This window comes from Oncorhynchus nerka, linkage group LG2 (assembly GCF_034236695.1).
Source record: "Oncorhynchus nerka isolate Pitt River linkage group LG2, Oner_Uvic_2.0, whole genome shotgun sequence".
NCBI lineage: Eukaryota > Metazoa > Chordata > Actinopteri > Salmoniformes > Salmonidae > Oncorhynchus > Oncorhynchus nerka.
Genome location: NC_088397.1, coordinates 24084528 through 24101928, shown reverse-complemented (window position 1 = coordinate 24101928; position 17401 = coordinate 24084528). Strand labels below are relative to the sequence as shown.

At 41.4% G+C, this 17401-nt stretch overlaps 1 protein-coding gene across 1 annotated transcript in view; it reads right to left on the bottom strand.

Moving 5' to 3' along the window:
* The window catches only part of LOC115132913 (fidgetin-like), a 40463-nt gene extending 32680 nt beyond the window's left edge, over positions 1 to 7783 (bottom strand). The window contains exons 1-2 of the mRNA XM_029665635.2: positions 7628 to 7783; positions 6732 to 6762 (exon numbers count right to left, since the gene is read on the bottom strand). Coding sequence (XP_029521495.1) covers positions 6732 to 6762; positions 7628 to 7741 — 145 coding nt within the window. The 5' untranslated portion in view covers positions 7742 to 7783. The remainder of the gene's footprint in view (positions 1 to 6731; positions 6763 to 7627) is intronic.
* Between the last annotated feature and the right edge of the window lie 9618 nt (positions 7784 to 17401).

The following is a 17401-nucleotide window of genomic DNA, read 5'->3' as shown; positions in this document are numbered from 1 at the left end:
GAGATTGCGCGATTCTCCAATGATCGTCTGCCTAATCAAGCTGTACACCAGCCGAGACGCACAGAGTAAGATATAGGATCAGATCACAGGCAGATGAGAGATGACTCAATTCTCTCTCTCTCTCTCTCTCTCTCTCTCTGCTGCTGTCTTTTTCTCTCCCCCCAGCAGCCCTGAAAAAAGCAGTCATCGTTTAATAACTGGTTCCCTCATCAGGCAATTCGCATATCAACGCACCGTTTAACTCAGATGTCCATATCAATAACTTAATTAGAACCATCGTAGGTCTCATTTGAAAATACAATGTACAGGATAAGCCGTGGTCTATAGTGGATCTAACAAAGTCGAATATCCGGTAGCAGAACGTTAGCTTTAATAAGTCTTTAGCATATTTAACTTTTCCCATCATCTCGGTAGAATGTGTTAATATCCAGGAGAATCTTAGCCATGGGTAGTATGGAGAGATTGAGCAGGAGAGAAGCCACGCGGGGTGAGAAATGACTGATTAAAATTCTGGATGGGCAGTGAAAAAAGGAGGGGGAAAATCCATAGCTTCGATTTGATTAAACCTATGAAAATGCATGACATAAAAAACAGGGGAACTTCAAACACTTTGAGCCCTTGCCAAGCACAGGGAAGATATTATTTTAATTCCTGTATTCACACCAAGGTGAATTTAGCCGAACTCGGGATGAAGAAACAGTGCGATGTTCCTGAGATGTGTGCTGTCTGTCTCAGTGTTCACAGATGAGTATAGTTGCATGATGGGTAAAAGTGTTTTAAACGGTGGATGGTCACTAGTGGACTGTTGTCTGACACTGCTTCTCCTTCCAGGCCCCATTCTGATCCCTTTACTTGTCTACTAATTTACTACCACAAATCTCAACACACACCTGAGCTCTCACACTTGTCTTTCTGCACCAATTACAACGTCAGAAAAAAAACTCCCCGAAACCCACTTGTAATGTTGAATGGTGGGGAAAGTATTTTACATTTTAAAAAATTATAACAATAGATTTTACAATAATGGGGCCCACTTAAAATAGCATACTCAAAATACTAAATAGGCTAATTGTCATACCCTGACCATAGTTTGCTTTGTATGTTTCTATGTTTTGGTTGGTCAGGGTGTGAGCTGAGTGGGCATTCTATGTTACATGTCTAGTTTGTCTAGTTCTATGTTTGGCCTGATATGGTTCTCAATCAGAGGCAGGTGTTCGTCATTGTCTCTGATTGGGAACCATATTTAGGTAGCCTGTTTGGTGTTGGGTTTTGGTGGGTGATTGTCCTTGTTCCCGTCTCTGTGTTTGCACCAGATAGGACTGTTTAGGTTTTCGCATATTTATTGTTTTGTTAGTTATTTCATGTCTAGTTCCTTTATTAAAGAACATGAATAACCACCACGCTGCATTTTGGTCCGCTTCTCCTTCACCACAGGAAAAACCTTACACTAATGAATACAAAGTGCAGATTATCATCACCATAATGAAAACATCCACACATACAAAAAGATATCCCTCCCCTTATTACTGGGTATATGGTGGTACCTAAAGTACTGTGCATTCAGAAAGTATTCATACCTCTTGACTTACACTGTTCCACATTCCGTTGTGTTACAACTTGAATTCAAAATGTATTACATTTATTTATTTTTCATTTATACACAATACCCCATAATGACAAAGTGAAAACATGTTTTTAGACATTTTTTGCAAATGTATTGAAAATTAAATACATTCATGTCTGACTTACATAAGTATTCACACCCCTGAGTCTATAATTTGTAGAAGCACCTGCAAAGATTACAGCTGTGACTCTTTCTGGTGTCGTCTCTAAGATCTTTGCACGCCTGGATTGTGCAACATTTGCCCATTATTCTTTTAAAAATTAATTAAGCTCTGTCAAATTGGTTGTTGGTCATTGCTAGACAATAATTTGTAGCTCTTGCAATACATTTTCAAGTAGATTTAAGTCAAAACTGTAACTTGGACACTTAGGAACATCCACTGTTATCTTGGTAAGCAACTCCAGTGTAGATTTGGCCTTGTGTTTTAGGTTATTGTCCTTCTGAAAGGTGAATTCTTCTCTCAATGTCTGGTGGAAAGCAGACTGAATCAGGTTTTCATCTAGGATTTTGCCTGTGCTTAGCTCAATTCTATTTATTTTTTATCCTGAAAAACTCCCCAGTCCTTAACGATTACAAGCATACCCATAACATGATACAGCCACCACTATGCTTGAAAATATGGAGAGTGGTACTCAGTAATGTGTTGTATTAACACACAAAATGAATTGCTTTGCCACATTTTATGCAGCATTACTTTAGTGCCTTATTGCAAACAGGCTACATGTTTTGGAATATTATTATTCTGTACATGCTTCCTTCTTTTCCCTCTGTCAGTTAGGTTAGTGTTGTTGAGTAAATACAATGTTTTTGATCCATCCTCAGTTAGGGTAGTGTTGTTGAGTAAATACAATGTTTTAGATCCATCCTCAATTTTCTCCTATAACAGATATTAAACTCTGTAACTTTTTTCAAGTCACCTCATGGTAAAATTCCTGAGCAGTTTCCTTCCTCTCCGGCAACTGAGTTAGGAAGGACACCTGTACCTTTGTAGTGACTGGGTATATTGATACACCATCCAAGGTGTGTATCAAATGTGTGCTTGTTTTATTATGTGACTTCTTAAGCACATTTTTACTCCTTATTTTTTTTACTCCTTATTTTTACTCCTTATTTACTTATTTAGACTTGCCATAGAAAAGGGATTGAATACTTATTGACTCAAGGCATTATAGCTTTCCATTTTTTAAAATTAATTTGTAAAAATGTCAAAAAACATAATTCCACTTTGACATAATGGGGTATTGTGTGTGGGCCAGTGACAACAAATCTAAATTGATTTCATTTTAAATTCAGGCTGTAACACAACAAAATGTAGAAAAAGTAAAGGGGTGTGAATACTTTCTGAGGGCACTGTACTGTATATATGCTCCAAGACCAGATACAGTAACAAGTATTACTGTACTAAACCAGATACTGTACATCAGGAGGCCTCTTTCTCTCCTAAACCCCCACAAGACACAGGGCTGTCAGCACTCAGAATGATAACAGTATGATGACAGAGGGGAAGAACAAACAGGTCACCGTTCAAATGGCTAGAGGAAGGATTTAGGCGTTTGTCTCTGGGACTATCATACTTTCCAAAAGAATGCCTTTGCTCATACACTGTCAGTCAGAGGAACACCAAACACACAAAAACATCTAAACAGACAGCCAGAGCTGACAGACGGATCCAAAGAAATGAAGGAGGAGGAAGACGAGGAGGGGGTGCAGGAGGAGAGCGAGGAGGGGCAGGCTGGATGTCAAGGATTTACGGATTGGCGGCCGTTCATCTTTGCAGCAGCAGAGCGAATGCTTCTTCGTCTCACAGACAGTATAGCAACAGACAGCTGCCTCCCGTTTCCAGCGCTGTGTGCCTCTCTAACTTAGATCACTGAGAGGGTTGTCAGCACACACAGAGAGACACGCACAAAGACAACATAGCCAGCTGCCACAAGTCCAGGGACTAGTTTTTGGAGAGAGAGAGAGAGAGAGAGGGGGGATTTGCATGAGCCAGGCTCCCTTGGGGTCATTCCTCGCTCGCTGAAACGGGGAGAGCACAAAAGACAACACTTAACATATTTGCTAAAAGATGACAACCCTGCCTAGATCTCATTTGAAGCCGGCCTTTGTCAGGAGCTGCAGACGAGAGAAGTCCACTGATATTTGCGAGAGAGAGAGAGAGAGAGAGCGTCTGACAAGTGTCTCTTTCTTTAACATTACAAGGAATCCATCTACATACATCTTCCTGAGCAGTAATTCCCCAGGGTTCAGTATATGCAAGGGAGTCATTTTGGAACGTTAATAAGAGAGAGGGCTTCTTTAATGGTAAACATTACAGACGGATAGAAACTGTCAGGCTAATTCCTGTCTTTAGTCCCACAGGGAATAGTCCAGCTAGCCTTAACGCCAAACCGCTCTCTGTATTCACTCTGAGTCAGAGGGAAAATCACTAGCTAGATAAACAAAGTAATCGCGAGGAGACTGTTATATATTAGTGTCTCTGTTTGTGAAGACCGTTTTCTTGAACCCTCTCTAATATCTCTACTTTCCCCTTCATTATCTCTTTGAGCAACTATTACGGCGCTTCTGACAAAGACATAAAATGAGACAATATGTACATAATGAGGGGAATCATTGGTGCTGTCAGTTTCAGTTTCTAATATAGTAGCGATGTGTAGTGGATAGTGATCTTTAGTGTTTAGATCTTTAGTACAACATGATAATACTATGTGAGAGTGAATGCACACACGCACACACATACATCCAACACACCCACACATGCACACACATACATTCAACACACCCACACATGCACACACATACATTCAACACACCCACACACGCACACACATACATCCAACACACCCACACATGCACACACATACATCCAACACACCCACACATACACACACTCCCCCCCACCCCCGTCCCACCCCCCGTCAAACACACACAACTCTCATTACATCAGCAACAGCCAGTATAAATGACACGGGGTATAAGTCACTCTCTGTGCCTGTAGCCTCCACAACTTCCCTCTCTCTCTATCAATTTATCAGGAGAACCACCGGGTAGAAACACCACTAAGAGACTACTCGGTGCATACCAGCTATACATCACTACACTAAATGACGTAGAACATCAACTTCCTTATTTAGGAAATCACCAAATTAAATCCATTAAATATCAGTACAGATAGTTTTTTTTTTTAAGGAATAAATTGTGTTTAATGTTCACACAGGCTTTTGCCTTGACTTATGCGACAAGAGATCACTCATCTGTAGGGGCCCAAACGGAGATATTTGGATTTGCAAACAGGCTCCATGATGTGCGTAATAGAATGGAAAACAGAATACAGATGTACTGTATAAATCAAGCAAAATACATTTGAGAATGAATCAAACAACAGCACTATAGCAAGGGGACATTTTTACAATGCAGTGGAAATATCTCCATCGGAAACAGTCTTCATCTTCATTCCAGAGAAGTTCTTGGCTGTATTAGCCTACACTATAACAAGCTGCATTATGTGGGCTAATCAAATGAAAACTCATCTATTCTATCATTCAGCAAATATACAGTGGATTTACATGAAATTCATGAATTAGTAAAGTAAGGGGGTGGAAATGGATAATCAATCGACATATGTGACCACGAGCTGTGGTGCGTTTCAGAGAGAGAGAGAGAGAGACACAGAGAGAGAGAGAGGCTAATATTAACATTCATCTCTATACTAAGGTATAAAACAACAAGTGAAAACAGTGACAAATTAACACGACAAATTAACAAAATGTTGATGTTGAAGAAAGTAGGCTAAGTCCTTATTTGTTATTTCTCGGAACACACAGAGAAATACAAATTAGACTTGGTGCATAACATTCTGTCTGGCCAACCTTGTGATGACTGTTCCACTACATTATCTAAAGAACAAACACTCTTTTTTGGTGACCTCAAAAAAGTTCATTCCTGTCCCTTTTGAATCGCACACCTCACATTACAGTTTGTACGATGCATACGGATCAACGTCACAAAGCCAGTCCAGAAATGGGATAAGGCCGAAATCTTCTACAATCACATATTCAGGACAAAGTGGAATTATTGTCATGCTCATTCGGGATATTTTGGTTTTGATGCAAAATATCTCAATGGTCTTTTATCAATTTGAAATTTGTGTCTAATAGCCTAACTAGGCTATATATTTCAGTGTTCCGTGTTGATAAAGGCCTAATGGTGACAAAGATGACCTCTTAATGTGCTATTAATAGCTGCTTAAAACTGCTGTTTGTCATTTCCGATGAGGTTAATAATCAATTACTATCTATAATTCTTATTTGTATGGTAGGTTTCTGGTACAAGAAACATTCTATTAAAACAAATGACTGATATATTGTGATTACATTACAGATTGTTTGCCACACCTGAGACTAACAAAAGCTAACCTTACAGTCTATTCTTCTAATCATTTGATTATACTAATTTACTAGTAGTGTATCCATAATAACAACGTTTGAAGATTAGTATAACACGTGTACCGCTATATTAGTCATAATTTAAGCAGACGAATATATTCTTAATAGCCTACAAAACAAGTGGACCTGGGAGACATTCCTGTTAGCCTACTATTGCCCAAGCACAGCGTGTGAAAGGGGTTCTGGGTGCAGCAATTCAGAAAACATATCGGCGTCATAGTGATGTGCATTCAAAACCAGCACAGACAGACAGACGTCAAGGGTCCGTTTGCATTCACGGCGACCATCTGATGCGAGGCATATTCCATTAGGTATACTACAGTAATCATTTGTTTTCCGAGAGTGGCAACAATTCGGCCAAGATGGAGTATGATGCTAAATCATTTTGATATTTTAATCGTTTTAACTTGGACACAAGCCTGAGGATGATAGACCTAATAGCGTGGAAAAATCAACATGTAGGCCTACCTTGCTAAACTCTCACAAAACAATGTACACGCATGCAACATATCTCATCGTACATCAATAATATTTCCTGACATTGTTTTAAAGAAATTGACACAAAACGCATGCTTGAAAACAAGCACGGTCAAAACAACCACAATTTAATAAATAACAACAACAGTTCATCAAATGAAAGATTGGGGAAAAAAAGAACCTACCATAGACGCTGCTGCTACTGATCATGTCTCGCTGCGAATAACGGGGAAGAAGAGGGGAGAGCATTGGAATTGGAATTTGGACGAGGAGGAATTCCAAAGGTTGTTTTACATAAGAAGCAATACTCTCCACTCTCACATTTCAGTTTAACGTGAGTCCTTCTAGTCAGGGCTACTCAATACTCATCTAACCTACATGCATACTATTACAGGGAAAGTGGACCCTGGCAGCAAAACGCTGTTGGATAGCGCTGTAGAGAGAGAGAGGGGGGGGGGCAAATCATATGATGGTGCACCCACTTGGTTCACACCAGATCATTTGCGCATTGATTACTGTTATTATGTTATCGAGAAAGTTACATGTGGTGAATTCGCTCTCGCCTAATAAAAATACACAAGCTCTAGCATAGGCTACTCTCGTGCTTTAGCAATAGATAGCGTGTCATAAGGACTGTGATATTGCATCCGCTCATGCGAACGATAAGATGCATATGGATGGATACTTGTTGTAATCACCGTGTGCATGTATAAAAGTTGGCTACTTTGAAACAATTCAAATACCACCCCCCCCCATGCACTGTCATTCGAACCGAGCAATAGCCCTTGGATCGCCTAAATAAGAACACAACATACCCATGCGGTTTTAAGTGCCACTAATCCAAAACGCAAATGCGCTACTTTACAATTCTAAAACGAACAAACTCGTTGATAAATGATTTGCAAAACCACTCAAACTTGTTTTTAACTGTGAATGCTTAAATCCCGTATGATCCATTGCGTCTCGGAGGGTGGTGGTGTCTTTACGGATAAAGCGCTTGGGTTCCTTGCTAAGGCAAGACTCGCCTAATATCGGCTACTTTAATTGCGGACATCTCGAAACTAGTTCTGCAAAGGCTTACCTGTATGTGCGACAGGTCGACCTCTGGGGTTAGAGCAACATCGATCCACGGTAGAGCTTGCTGATGAATGAGTGTGCGGTGGGTTAAGCGAGGCTGCCTGCGATTTAAAACCATTCCAAGTTAGCGCAGGCAACACTGACCACAGCCACTGCCATGTTGGAATTTCAAACCCTAAAACAGCTGCTTCGGAGACTGACCAGTATGCCTTGCATTGCGCATGCGTCTAGCTGCAAAGACCAGAAATTCAAAGTCCCGCGTAAAGGGGTAATTATGCAAGGTTATTATCTTGTTATACCAATAGACATCGAGGCGGCATTGTATTGGGAAATAAGCAGAAGCTCGTGATTGTGTTCAAGTAAAAGCTACAGTAGACTATTGTAGGCTATGAGATTGGATCTGTCGAAGCAGATACTTTTAATCTATGTATCATTTATAATAGCGTGCTGATAAAAAAGAACAATTGAAAATAAGAAATCAATAACCATTGTCCCATATTTAGAGAACAATCTGGGAATGTAGCCTATCGTGTGCATGTGTGATTGCTGTGTGACACACGCGCGCTCACACACAGACACACGCACTCATTCCACTAGCCCTAGTGCTGTGTCTCCCAATGATAATTATAGCACCAATGTAGAATTATCTATCTGAGTCCTAATTAGAGCTGAGCTGTCCCAGTTAACACACTATCAGAGCATCAGTAGGGAGATCACATTTAAACAAGACATCAAAGATGGAACAACTGTCAGATGAGGTTCAGTGTGTCAAATAAAGGCTCAATTGAAACATCCCAATTATCATGGCTGATATCTTTTATTTATTTACACAATCAAATAAGAGCCAGGAATTTGATTTGTATACAGTTGAAATAAAGGGAATACGTTAATTAAAAAAATAGTGAGATGGTCTTCAGTGCTCACAAAAGAACAGTTGACGACACTGAGTGGACACTTGCGCGCACGCACATGCACAACGCACACAAACTTGCACAGGCGCGCATGTGTGAGTGTGCACGCGCACACACACCTAGACGCACAAAGAGGTTCAATTGTGAATTATTTTTTAAAGTGCTATAAAACTGTCCCCAAAAGGGGTTGCAATTTCGATGACCATTTTTAACAGAGAATCGCTTCAATTCCCACTGTATGCTCCCATCTGTTCCACTCTGTTCCCCTTCAATTTAGCCCCTGATCACACATGGCCTGGCTGGCTGACTGACTGGCTAGGGCTGGCTCTATACTGTAGGGTTTCACTGGCCTTTTACGGGGACCTCTGGTTTGGACATCATCAGTTCAGCATGGAGCTATTCCAAATCCCAGTGCTCCAGTTCCCATCACACCTCCCAAAACAGGTTCCAATGTAGGTCTACCACCTTGTGGTCCCAAGGTATACCTCCAGACAGTGAGACAGACAGATAGACAAGCAGACAGACAGACCAACAGACAGTCAAGCAAACAGATAGACCAACAGACCGACAGACAAGCAGATATACAGATATTTTCCACGCTAAAAGTAAGAGGTGCAATTTACACTGAGTGTACAAAACATTAGGAACACCTGCTCATTCCATGCCATAGACTGGCCAGGTGAATCCAGTTGAAAGCTATGATCCCTTATTAATGTCACCTTTAAAATCAACTTCATTCAGTGTAGGTGAAGGGGAGGAGACAGGTTAGAAAAAGATCTTGAGACAATTGAGACATGTATTGTGTATGTGTGACATTCAGAGGTTGAATGGGCAAGACAAAATATTTAAGTGCCTTTGAATTGGGTATGGTAGTAGGTGCCAGATACACTGGTTTCAGTGTGTCAAGAACTGCAATGCTGCTGGGTTTTTCACGCTCAACAGTTTTATGTCAAGTTGGACATCCAACCAACTTGACACAACTGTGGGAAGCATTGGAGTCAACATGGACCGTTTTCGACACCTTGTAGAGTCCATGCCCCGACAAATTGAGTCTGTTCTGAGGGCAAAAGGCGAGGTGCAACTCAATATTAGGAAGATGTTTTTAATGTTTTGTACACTCACTGTATTTGCATATTTTCTTCACATGCTGAGTAAATCTCACCCTTATTTTGTTGCAAAAAAAGTACTTGACACATTGAGAGAATGTCCCCCCCCCCATTATGTTGAAACCTGGACTCTAAACTGGACTGAGGCCGATAAGAGGCCACAGCTGAATGTGAGTCACACTACTAGGAGTGGTATTGCTGTGGTGATAGAAGGTGATGCAACAGAGACAGAGCGTTGAATCAGTAGGAGGGTTTGGGGGCTGAGAATGGAGGGGGTTTGGCTCGCCCTTGTGTGTGCCAGCCACCGTGATGGTGTACCTACGTGGCTGTGAGGTCCACACAGCTGCCGACTGGCTTGGAGGTCTTTCTGAGCTACAGCCACGCTGTGATTCTTGACGGTGCTGTGGGTGTGTAAACACACACTCACACACACACACAAATACACACATATACAAACACACATGCATACACACATGCATACACAAACACATGCATACACATACAGTGCACACACATACATGAAAATACGCACGCAAGGACACACACACCTTGTGTCCAGCCTTTTGTCCTTGTGTCAGCAGGCAGGACACATGGAATTTGTCTCCTTTTCTTCCCCTATAATATCCACACTTCACATACACTCCGAAATTTCTTCCGAATTGTGTTGGTTTCTCTCTACTTGCATAATATCTTTGTCCCTTTCCGTTTGATCCACTACACTATTATTTTTTTTGCAGGAAATGGTGGAGTACCTAGAGTACTTCAGACTTGATGTAGAAAGTACTGTGTAGTCTCCACACATAAAATACCCTCCTGTGGTAGGCAGAATATTTGCATCTAATTTGCAAATTGCAGTGAAGACAGCAATTCAGGGGATACTGAATATTCAACAGTAACATGAAATATTTGACACTAATCGGTAAAATACCACCTAGTGTACGAATCTCCCAAAGTCATCTATCATTCGGATTTAGTTTTCAAATTAACCACAAGTCCAATTTGAAAGGGAATTTGCAAGAAAGCTCAGTCCGCCACCACCAACATGATTCCCTAAGAGTAATGGATAGGCTAGATAGACTGTGTGTGTGTGTGCGTGCGTGTGTGTGTATACTGTATGTGCAAGCATGGCCTTGTTGAATTTGAGCAGGCCTAGCCGTGATTTTACTGCTACATTAATCTAAATGGATTTGAAGTCATTAACCATTTCAGAGGTAATGATGTGGTGCTGCCACTAATGAGCTTTAGCTCTTAATTGAATAGGAGGGGGTGTACAGTGATGCTAAACCCACAGTAGACGTTCGCTCCACCCTCCTCGTTTCCATCCTACCACACACACACACACACTGTCGACACACACATGCATGTGACATTTGGTGACGCACACACACACATGCACACCCTTGATGTTGACAATGTTTTTCTGCCACACACTCACAGGGGTTAGAGAAGGGGTTCCTAGTCACGTGACTGTCTGGATTACAGTCCCTCCGTCCGAGGACTTTGATGTCACCCTTCATCACTTCAAGACCACAAGCTGTACTTTTGTTTTACATCAATTACAGGAGGAATGTCTGTTTTTTTCCCCCAGTCATCCTGAAAATGAAAAGAAAAACATTGTCTGGTGTCATATTATGATTGGATTATGCATTATTTAGTGGGCCACTGAAGTGCCGGATCCAAAAACATCTTAAAAAGCTTAATTTGAGATGCTTCTCGTCCTTAAAAACAAAACAAGCAGCTTTGTATAAAGGCAAAGTGGTTTTATCAACTGTCACACAGATCAAACATTTAAATTGAGAGAATGTGTTTTACATACATTAAGAATACAAATCTATTTTCTTTCCTTGATGTCTATAATCCTCAAATCACAGATATAATTGTATTCCTCATTTATAAATCATTATGCAAACATTTAACCTGCCATTCTTATTAACAAATAAAGATGTCAAGGACAATTTGAATGAAGCTGAAATCTAACCTTTCTAAATTCCCTACAATACAATACGTTCCCTTGGTAATAGTACCTATGTGAAATAAGATTGTGTTGGTGTCTCTTATTAAGTGCAGTTACATTGCATAGAAACCCCCAGTGAATAGAGAACACTGATATAAAAAGAACACCCTCAAAAAGCAATGAAAGCCTAAGGGAGAAAAATGAGAGTATTTACAATGAAACCCAGTCATTGTTCCATAGTGCCTAGTGTTCAGAAAATCAGGAAGTAAATAGACTGAGTAGACAGGCTGAAAGGTCTGTGTGTCTCTGCTGGTGTGTGGTCTGCTGTCCTTTATGGACTGAGACTAAGACCCTGATGGGTCGGAGCTTAGATTGAACGGAGCCTACTGAGAATAAGCTACTAAATCTGGCAATAAAGGCAATGTGATTTACTGTAAACGCCACTGGGCCCACTGAGTCACGGCTATAGAGGCGCAAACACATAGAGACACACGAGCGCGCGCGCACGCACGCACACACCCACACACACACATTCCAGGCACACACACACTCGCTCTCTCTCCCGCCTGGTTGGTTTGCCTCTGTCTGCTACGTGAGTCGCCCCACACACTCGCTCTGTGCACCCAGTCATGCGGCTCAGCAGTAGTGACTTTGACAAATAACCAGGAAGTCCCACTGTTGGCTTAAAACTCCAAGTTGTTCAGTTGCATTTCTGCATTTGTCCTGCCTTAATGGCTGTGGAAGTGGCTTTCGAGGTAATCTGTCATTGATTGATTAGGTGCTGGCCAAATCCCCTCACCGTGTGCATTGGTAGGCTGGCCGCCCGCTGCTGCTGCTGTGTGAATGTGCAAGGGAATGGCTGTATTAGGGGAGTGTGTGTGTGTGGTGTGTGTGTGTGTGTGTGTGTGTGTGTGTGTGTGTGTGTGTGTTAACGCTGCCTGCTACACAAACACACACTTACATCCACTCAGGTGGACAGGCTCATGAGAGGACTCCCACTGCAGCGGGCAAGGACACCATACATGCTGTTGTTTGTTATTGCTGCACGATAGAAACATGCTTTTTAGGCCTGCGAAACCAGACAGACAAAACATGTCCTTTTCATAAACATGCAGACATGTGTCAGTCAGATTTCAGGTGGTAGCTAATAAGTGTCGTTGCTGCTGTTGATTGGATTATTTATAATACAGCACATGGCATCAATACAGCACAGTGGATCACTCAGAGCATAGTGGAAAGATGATCACATTGAGAAGTGTTTGACAATTAGATTGCAGTCTAATCCATACATGATAAGGTCAGACTTGTTAAGCATGCATAGTGTAGTCAACACAGGGCATTAGGGAAAGTATCCAGACCACTTCCCTTTTTCCACATTTTGTTATGTTCCAGCCTTATTCCTTTTTTTGTTTTTTTCCCCCCTTTTCTCCCCAATTTCGTGGTGTCCAATTGTTAGTAGCTACTATCTTGGCTCATCGCTACAACTCCCGTACGGGCTCGGGAGAGACGAAGGTCGAAAGCTATGCGTCCTCCGAAACACAACCCAACCAAGCTGCATCCAACCCGGAAGCCAGCCGCACCAATGTGTCGGAGGAAACACCGTGCACCTGGTTAGCGTGCACTGCGCCCGGCCCGCCACAGGAGTCGCTAGTGTGCGATGAGACAAGGATATCCCTACCGGCCAAACCCTCCCTAACCCGGATGACGCTACGCCAATTGTGCGTCGCCCCTCGGACCTCCCGGTCGCGGCTGGCTGCGACAGAGCCAGTGACTCAGCCCCTGTAATAGGGTTAGAGACAGAGAATCCCAGTGGAAAGAGGGGAACCGGCCAGGCAGAGACAGCAAGGGTGGTTCGTTACTCCAGAGCCTTTCCGTTCACCTTCACACTCCTGGGCCAGACTACACTCAATCATATGACCCACTGAAGATATGAGTCTTCTGTAAAGACTTAAAGGTTGAGACCGAGTCTGCGTCTCTCACATGGGTAGGCAGACCGTTCCATAAAAATTGAGCTCTATAGGAGAAAGCCCTGCCTCCAGCTGTTTGCTTAGAAATTCTAGGGACAATTAGGAGGCCTGCGTCTTGTGACCGTAGCATACGTGTAGGTATGTACGGCAGGACCAAATCAGAAAGATAGGTAGGAGCAAGCCCATGTAATGCTTTGTAGGTTAGCAGTAAAACCTTGAAATCAGCCCTTGCCTTAACCTGTTGCTTCTACCCTCTACTTTTTTGAACATTCTGTTAAAAATCGCACAACATTTCAGCGCCCTGCTACTCATGCCAGGAATATAGTATATGCATTTGCTTAGTCTGTGTGGATAGAAAACACTCAGACGTTTATAAAACTGGTTAAATCACTGCTGTGGCTTTACCAGAACGACATTTACATCGAAAAGCACAGGAAAAACTGATCACTGAAAATGGGAAAATATATCCATGCGCTACTTGAACCCATTGATAAAGGTGAACCACAATTAATTGACTGAGGTTGCAGTACCTACAGCTTCCACACGGTGTCTAGAGTCTTGTCATTTCCCTTCGAGTTTTTTCTTGGTCAAACACATGCAAGGCACCGTATTTCTTCAGGTCTAGGACCGGATATTTTCGTTGAGTTTCTAGCCGGACATTTTTCCAGACGGACAGCTAATGATCTTTACATCGCCTCCTGATGAATTTTATCGCTTATTAACGTTTACTAATACCTAAAGTTGCATTACAAACATATTTCGAAGTGTTTTGTGAAAGTTTATCGTCGACTTTTGAATTTAAAAAATGACGTTACGTTTTGAAAACGCTGTTTTTCTCGTTTATCACACAGTCTACATATAACGATATCTTGGCTTTATATGGACCGATTTAATCGAAATAAAGACCCAATAGTGTTTATGGGACATCTAGGAGTGCCAACAAAGAAGATGGTGAAAGGTAATGACTGTTTTCTATTTTATTGTGCGGTTTGTGTAACGCCAAAATGCTAATTATTTTGTTTACGTCCCCTGCGTGGCTTTTGTGTTGTAGTGTATTGGTGCATGCTATCAGATAATAGCTTCTCATGCTTTCGCCGAAAAGCATTTTAAAAATCTGACTTGTTGCCTGGATTCACAACGAGTGTAGCTTTAATTCGATACCCTGCATGTGTATTTTAATGAACGTTTGAGTTTTAACTAATACTATTAGCATTTAGCGTAGCGCATTTGCATTTCCAGAGCTCTAGTTGGGACGCAAGCGTCTCAGGTAGAAGCAAGAGGTTAACAGGAAGCCAGTGTAGGGAGGCTAGCACTGGAGTAATATGATCAAATTTGTTGTTTCTAGTCAGGATTCTAACAGCCGTATTTAGGACTAACTGAAGTTTATTTAGTGCTTTATCCGGGTAGCCGGAAAGTAGAGCATTGTAGTAGTCTAACCTAGAAGTAACAAAAGCATGAATTAATTTTTCTTCATCATTTTTGGACAGAAAGTTTCTGATTTTTGCAATGTTACGTAGATGGAAAAAAGCTGTCCTTGAAACAGTCTTGATATGTTAGTCAAAAGAGAGATCAGGGTCCAGAGTAACGCCGAGGTCCTTCACAGTTTTATTTGAGACGACTGTACAACCATCAAGATTAATTGTCAGATTCAACAGAAGATCTCGTTGTTTCTTGGGACCTAGAACAAGCATCTCTGTTTTGTCTGAGTTTAAAAGTAGAATGTTTGCAGCCATCCACTTCCTTATGTCTGAAACACAGGCTTCTAGCGAGGGCAATTTTGGGGCTTCACCATGTTTCATTGAAATGTACAGCTGTGTGTCATCCTCATAGCAGTGAAAGTTAACATTACGTTTTCGAATGACATCCCCAAGAGGTAAAATATATAGTGCAAACAATAGTGGTCCTAAAACGGAACCTTGAGGAACACCGAAATTTACAGTTGATTTGTCAGAGGACAAACCATCCACAGAGACAAACTGATATCTTTCCGACAGATAAGATCTAAACCAGGCCAGAACTTGTCCGTGTAGACCAATTTGGGTTTCCAATCTCTCCAAAAGAATGTGGTGATCGATGATATCAAAAGCAGCACTAAGGTCTAGGAGCACGAGGACAGATGCAGAGCCTCGGTCTGATGCCATTAAAAGGTAATTTACCACCTTCACAAGTGCAGTCTCAGTGCTATGATGGGGTCTAAAACCAGACTGAAGCATTTTGTTTACATTGTTTGTCTTTAGGAAGGCAGTGAGTTGCTGCGCAACAGCCTTTTCTAACATTTTTGAGAGGAATGGAAGATTCGATATAGGCCAATAGTTTTTTTTATTTTTCCTGGGTCAAGGTTTGGCTTTTCCAAGAGAGGCTTTATTACTGCCACTTGTAGTGAGTTTGGTACACATCCGGGGAATAGAGAGCCGTTTATTATGTTCAACATAGGAGGGCCAAGCACAGGAAGCAGCTCTTTCAGTAGTTTAGTTGGAATAGGGTCCAGTATGCAGCTTGAAGGTTTAGAGGCCATGATTATTTTCATAATTGTGTCAAGAGATATAGTACTAAAACACTTGAGTGTCTCTCTTGATTCTAGGTCCTGGCAGAGTTGTGCAGACTCAGGACAACTGAGCTTTGGAGGAATACGCAGATTTAAAGAGGAGTCCGTAATTTGCCTTCCAATAATCATGATCTTTTCCTCAAAGAAGTTCATGAATTTATTACTATTGAAGTGAAAGCCATCCTCACTTGGGGAATGCTGCTTTTTAGTTAACTTTGCGCCAGTATCAAAAATACATTTAGGATCGTTCTTATTTTCCTCAATTAAGTTGGAAAAATTGGATGTACGAGCAGCAGTGAGGGCTCTTCGATACTGCACGGTACTGTCATTCCAAGCTAGTCGGAAGACTTCCAGTTTGGTGTGGCACCATTTCCGTTCCAATTTTTTGGAAGCTTGCTTCAGAGCTCGGGTTTTTTCTGTATACCAGGGAGCTAGTTTCTTATGACAAATGATTTTAGTTTTTAGGGGTGCAACTGCATCTAGGGTATTGCGCAAGATTAAATTAAGTTCCTCAGTTACTGATTTTTGTCTTGGAATGGCATCAAGGAATCTTTGTGTTGTCTGAGAATTTATAGCACGACTTTTGATGCTCCTTGGTTGGGGTCTGAGCAGATTATTTGTTGCAATGCAAATGTAATAAAATGGTGGTCCGATAGTCCAGGATTATGAGGAAAAACATTAAGATCCACAACATTTATTCCATGGGACAAAACTAGGTCCAGAGTATGACTGTGACAGTGAGTAGGTCCAGAGACATGTTGGACAAAACCCACTGAGTCGATGATGGCTCCGAAAGCCTTTTGGAGTGGGTCTGTGGACTTTTCCATGTGAATATTAAAGTCACCAAAAATTAGAATATTATCTGCTATGACTACAAGGTCCGATAGGAATTCAGGGAACTCAATGAGGAATGCTGTATATGTCCCAGGAGGCCTGTAAACAGTAGCTATAAAAAGTGATTGAGTAGGCTGCATAGATTTCATGACTAGAAGCTCAAAAGACGAAAACGTCATTGTTTTTTTTGTAAATTGAAATTTGCTATCGTAAATGTTAGCAACACCTCTGCCTTAGCGGGATGCACGGGGGATATGGTCACTAGTGTAACCAGGAGGTGAGGCCTCATTTAACACAGTAAATTCATCATTGCAGACCTTTAAATAGTCTAATGTTTTCCATGTGGTATGCTTTAATGATTAAATTACATTAATTAATATGATATTTGATTTAACACTTTGCAATAATTTAAATATATTCAAATTAAATCAACATAAAACCACCTGTCCATTTCATATTCT